This window comes from Pyxicephalus adspersus, chromosome 12 (assembly GCF_032062135.1).
Source record: "Pyxicephalus adspersus chromosome 12, UCB_Pads_2.0, whole genome shotgun sequence".
Taxonomy (NCBI): Eukaryota; Metazoa; Chordata; class Amphibia; order Anura; family Pyxicephalidae; genus Pyxicephalus; species Pyxicephalus adspersus.
Window position 1 is genome coordinate 1,742,341 of NC_092869.1, and position 5,528 is coordinate 1,747,868.

The window sequence follows — 5,528 nt, forward strand, 5'->3', positions numbered from 1 at the left end:
TAGAAGCAGGAAAAAAAAGGGAGGGGGCAACTGGATGTCCAGAAGAAAAAGCATGGGGTAAAGAGATGTAGAGAAATGTGGAAATGGGAGAAAAGAAAGGTAATGGGGGTGGTTGCTGGCCCATCAGTCGTTGCACATAACAATGGTGTCACCTGGTGGATGATGTAAATTCCGTAGTGTAGTTGCTGCCTCTGCAGGAAGGGGTGCAGGTAGTACAGCAGGTGTCTCAGGTGAGTCTCCCGGTTCCTATGCGGGATGATAATGGCTGTGCGATGGCGGGACTCGCAGTTCGGCGGTCGGTATATACCTCCCCGTACCACCAGCCGATTCTTCTCTTGAATTTTCCGCATGGTTGGCACCTGACTGAATTTCACCGTTATGGGACCCACTGCAGGAAAAGTCAAAGCGGTTAATACCTGGAGACATTCTCTTCTCTATTGTGAATGTGAGTGATATAAAGGGGAAGGGGTCAATATTCAGTAAAAGCAACAGAAGACCAGCAAGCTGTACTCATCATTCTGCTGCTTCTCCTTCTCTGACCAATCACGGGTTGGAGCCTGGGAGGTTTTACAGACTCTGAAACTCACCCAGGTACGGGGATTTCTCGGGGCACCATGGCAGCAGCCCACCCTCATACGTCCCAGGATGCAGCATGGTTTGAATTCGGGTGAGGTTGGTGTAGACATCGTGGGTGCGGCTGTAGTCGAAGCTGGGCTCAGGTGATCGGCCGAAGATGGAGGCGAGGCTGCGCAGGCCGCCGAATGAGAAGTACATCATGAAGGCGAGCTGGAAGCCAATCAGCATAGCCAGGGTGCATGGCCTCTCCAGAATCCGACGGATCATCTTCCTGTGTGGGGAAGACGAATAAAGGCATTTCAGGACAGACACATAAAAAGAAAAGTTCCCCCCCCCCATCTGTTACCTTGCTGCAAGTCAACTCTCAGCTCAGAAGCAGCTCAATGTCTATGCCTGTCCTCCATCATGGGCGAAGCGCGTTAGTGGAGGGGCAGGATGGGTGTCGTATATTAGCGATCCTGAATCGCTTTCGGTGAGCATGACCCTGTTGCTGGTTCACTAGTTGCCCTACCTTGGACCGGGTTTGGTAGTTACCCAGCAATGCAAATAAGGAACACCCCACAAGCCATTTGGGGGGTACTCTGATCCATCACATTTGGCCCATGTCAGGGTCCCTTGGATCCATTTTTCCTGCTGGCCCATGTGGTGGAATCTGATATGGTTTCCTTACGCATTTTACCATTTAAATCCCAGCACTAATATTTACCAGCGGCGGTTGCCCCATTGCTCTCAATGCCGCTATTGATGGTTTTCCACCCCCAGAAGGATTTTAGGAATTTTACACAAACGCATCAGGCGGAAAAAAAATTACATAGCAACTGGGTCTGCTTAGCAACCGGCAACCTTGCCTCCACATAAATACTAATTCCTTAATTGTAAATTGAAATGCATCTGACACGTGAGAACACCGCCAACGGGCCACCGAGGATCCTAGAGACCAAAAATGACTGAGAGACATAAACATAAAACACAAAGTAATAATGGCAGCGAAGCAAGACAAGACAAGTATGAACCGAATGAAGGAAGTAAGACAGAAAACCGCCTCAGGTCAGAGATTGAAGGGTATAATGTGAACAAATCTGCACAAAATCTGCTAATCGGGCTGAAAGGACAATGAAGAAAAAGGAGCAGATCGTCCTTTGTGGTTTTTGCACCCTAGACCAGGTACAGGTGAGGCAGCGTAACACTTCTACTAAAGACAGGGGGAGCCACTGAGGCCTCACGGTGATTGACAGCTTGTAGAATAAGAAAATACAATATATGACCTTCAGGGATATCAGACATTGAAAGTACAAACAACTCCCATTCATAAACCACAAGATAGTTAACTCCCAATGAGAAATAATGAAATTGGGAGGATTAGAACATGGTGATGTCACCAGGGTAATTATTGCAGATTTTAAGACGTTGATGAGTAACGATTGCGTCTCACCTGTCCCAGACACTGATTTTGTACTCTTTCTTTCCCATTTGTTCAGTTCCCATATATTCCACTTTCTATAGAACAAGCAGCGCATAAACTGGGATTATAGCCCATCTCATCCCCCGCATTGTGATTGGACGATTCCTTCTTTCGATTGCCTTTTGGTCACCTAGAAACTTTTTTTTACCTGGAGACGCCTTGGACTTTGATAACCAAGGAGGGTGAATTGATCAATACTACAAAACTCCTTAGCAGTTTGTTGCTAGAATAGAGGTATTATGTGACCACAAAACCTGGGAAGAGCAAACAGGCCCCAAACATGGCAGTGGATGGGGCCAATAGTGCTTTTTCAAGGTGCAACGGCAAGGTATTTTAGTTATGGTAAAAATAAAAGTTACTGTTTCATTTGCAATCGACTGGCAACATTTTTAATTAATTTCCAAGGGCACTTTGTTGGCAAAATCACTGAATTCAAACCATTAATGAAAACCAAGGGAAATTCTCACTAGTCTCATGACAGGTTCTCTTTACTGCTGTTTTGTTGCGGCATCTTAATAATGCGTCCATGTCCATCCTCAGGCACTTCCTGCTGGGCGCTCAGCGGATGTCAGGATGGAGCATGGAGCAAAGGAGTCATGAGAATTTCTTTTTTACCTGGTTCGGGTGATTTACAAATATAACAGGAATGGGGACACACACAGGGGAGATAGCAGGAGGGGACACTAATAACGGTAACACATATGGAGAGATAGCAGAAATGATCTCCCCTTTTCTGGCATCCACCAAACACCTACAAATATTCCGGAGCAATGTCATGGCCTTTCCCTACCATTTCCATTACCGAAAAATAAATGGCGTCAATTTGCTGCCAACAAGGTAGGCAATGGCGCAGTTGTACCAACAATTTGGAATAACTTAAGCTACCTGTGATCCTTGTCCATTGGGGTTGCAATCGGATCTCTACAGGCTCCATATAGACACGTCACCATCTAAGAAAATTTCGTAAACAGATTATACCTTACCAAAATTTTCACTGTTCTCCGTCGACGGCAGGTGATCCGTCAGATTCTGGAGAGGCCCTGCACCCTGGCTAGTGGGAGCGTTTCTGCCCTGGATGTCAAATCTTACACTCTAAAAGGTCCTGATGCGGACAAAATACAGAATATGCAGCAACATAAGACACAAGCAATGGGTGAGCACCTCTTACCTCAATTTTCAGGGAACTTCACAAAATATTGCTATGACTGACAAGTGGGCCCAACCTAGAGAAGCATGCAGTCTAACCAGTCCGGTAACTAGTTCAGATAAGTCCCTAGGTGCAGCAGATCTGCCCCCATGTTTATCCCTGATTTTTATAACGTTTCTGAAAATTAGACAGGTTTGGTGCTGCTAATATTTAACACCAGAAATAACAATATGGCATCTGAAAAGAAGCTGTACACTTAAATGGAGAGAATTTATTATGCACAGGGGACAAATGAGTATGATTTACCCCAATTTTTTCAAAATTTCTCAATAATTAGCAGTGTATGTGACCAACAAGTCGGACTGTCTTACAGTGCTTGCTCACTAACAGGATCCGTTACAGACATAAGTATCCATAAAACATTTAAACTGAAAGCAAGAGGCATTGGCAGTGGGTAAACCCCTGAGTCTTACCCCAATTTTCATGGCATTTACCAAAATTGGGAAGGTGTTATGTGAAACGTCATGGTGTCTAAACTAAGGAGCTAGCAGTCTAATCTGTCACGTCACAAGTTGTAGGGGGGATTTGAAATACATGAGAAGCAGGTGAACACGGCTAACCCCAATTTTTACGAGATTTCCCTAAATTAGGCATTTTTTATGGGTCATGACGTTTGGAGCTAGCACTTAAATCTTCTCGGTTACAGATCTGAGACAGAACAAATTCTGAAGGATTGAAAATGCATGGACTGGGGGTGATCCCTCCTCCACGGCTTAGCCCAATTTTACCAGCATTTACCAAAATTAGCCAGGGCTTACAGTTAACACCATGACTCAGGGCTGGGGAAATTGCAACCTGCCATGTGTCTGTCTTAGAACCTGGGTCGTGTCATTTATCAGCACCAATGTTGACCTGTAGAGCTAGCACTCTGATCTGGTATAACATAAGTTGTGGGGGCTTTAAAACCCATGCGCATGAGGCCAACACGGCTTACCCCAATTTTCAAAGCATTTCCCAAATTGATGCAGTGCTTATGACCAACAAGTGGACCCTGCCCCTACGGCTTACTCCAATTTTCATGGCACCCATCAAATGGAAGCAGAGCTTACAACCAACATCATAGCTTTGAGTTACGGAAATAGCAATCTGGTATTAAGGTCTGTATCTTAGAGCCCGGGTCACGTCATTTATCAGCGTCCTGATCTGCAGAGCTGACACTCTAATCTGTCTTATTTTTGGGCATGCTGTAGAAGACAGAAATTTCATCTAGCAAAGTTTACAAAGCCTTATGACCGTCTTCTTGGCTCTGAGCTGCAGAACTTGCAATCTATCACTGATGTCTGCGAACGCAGACAACGTGTTTATTCAATGACCCCAGGACAAATTATTCCACAGCAGCGCTGCAAGGGCAGTTTCATCACTCCGCAAATAAAATAATGCGATCATTTCGGGTATCCGTCCTCTGAGTAACGGGCCCTGACCTGCAAAGCTTGCAATCTAATCAGTCCAAATGAACAATGGATTCTGAATTTTGAGCAGGAGGTGAGGGCTCACCTGCCACAATCACACGGCACAGGTTGCTGCTGACCTGTGACACCTGAGCACGCATGGTAATGTGTATAGCGACCCCCTCCCCCCCAATATAGGGGCCATGATGATGATTGATAGCTGCCAGCTGAGCTGCAAAGCTTGCAGTCTGATCTCCCTGGACGGACCAGGCAGGTGTAGGGAAAGCAGTTTGGATCATTTTGCAGGTAAGGGTGGAAGAGCACCTGGTAATCCTGGAAGGTAGCAGAAGTCACAGTCCCACCAACATCTTTCAGGCCCTGGGGAATCCCAGCTTACCTTGGTATTAGGCAGGAATCTTGCTTGGTGATCCCTCTGCTAAGATCAAGTGGCCTGTGTCATGGCTCCACACTCCCCTCCCTTCCTCTGTGATGGCTGCAGCTCATCCTACCTTCCTCCTCCATGTTGCTCCTCCTTCCTACCCCCTCCTGCCTGCTATCAGCAAAGCAAACACATTCAGCATGCAGAAAATTGCCTGCTCTATGGCTATTTTTAACTCTCCCCCATCACACGCCGACTTCCGAAATATATTCTGCTAATCCGGGGAAACAAAAAGACCCAGCCTGAGGAAACAAGGAAACAGATCAAAGGAAAAGTCAAAAATATTTTGGAAACATTTCCTGCCGAACCGCTGTAACTGGCGTGTTTAAAGGGTCATTCCACCCAGAGGTCAAATTTCACAGTTTGGTAGACTTGGACCAGGAGTTCTTGGGTCTGTACCCCTGCTGTGCCCATTATGGGGGCTCCCCACCTTCCATGTGCTGAGTTCCCCTGTCT

At 46.1% G+C, this 5,528-nt stretch overlaps 1 protein-coding gene across 1 annotated transcript in view; it reads right to left on the reverse strand.

Moving 5' to 3' along the window:
- Window positions 1-5,160, reverse strand: part of B4GALT3 (beta-1,4-galactosyltransferase 3) — a 12,166-nt gene extending 7,006 nt beyond the window's left edge. The window contains exons 1-3 of the mRNA XM_072428384.1: window positions 5,031-5,160; window positions 588-847; window positions 153-388 (exon numbers count right to left, since the gene is read on the reverse strand). Of these exons, the coding sequence (XP_072284485.1) occupies window positions 153-388; window positions 588-843 (492 nt within the window). The 5' untranslated portion in view covers window positions 844-847; window positions 5,031-5,160. The remainder of the gene's footprint in view (window positions 1-152; window positions 389-587; window positions 848-5,030) is intronic.
- Window positions 5,161-5,528: the final 368 nt, after the last annotated feature.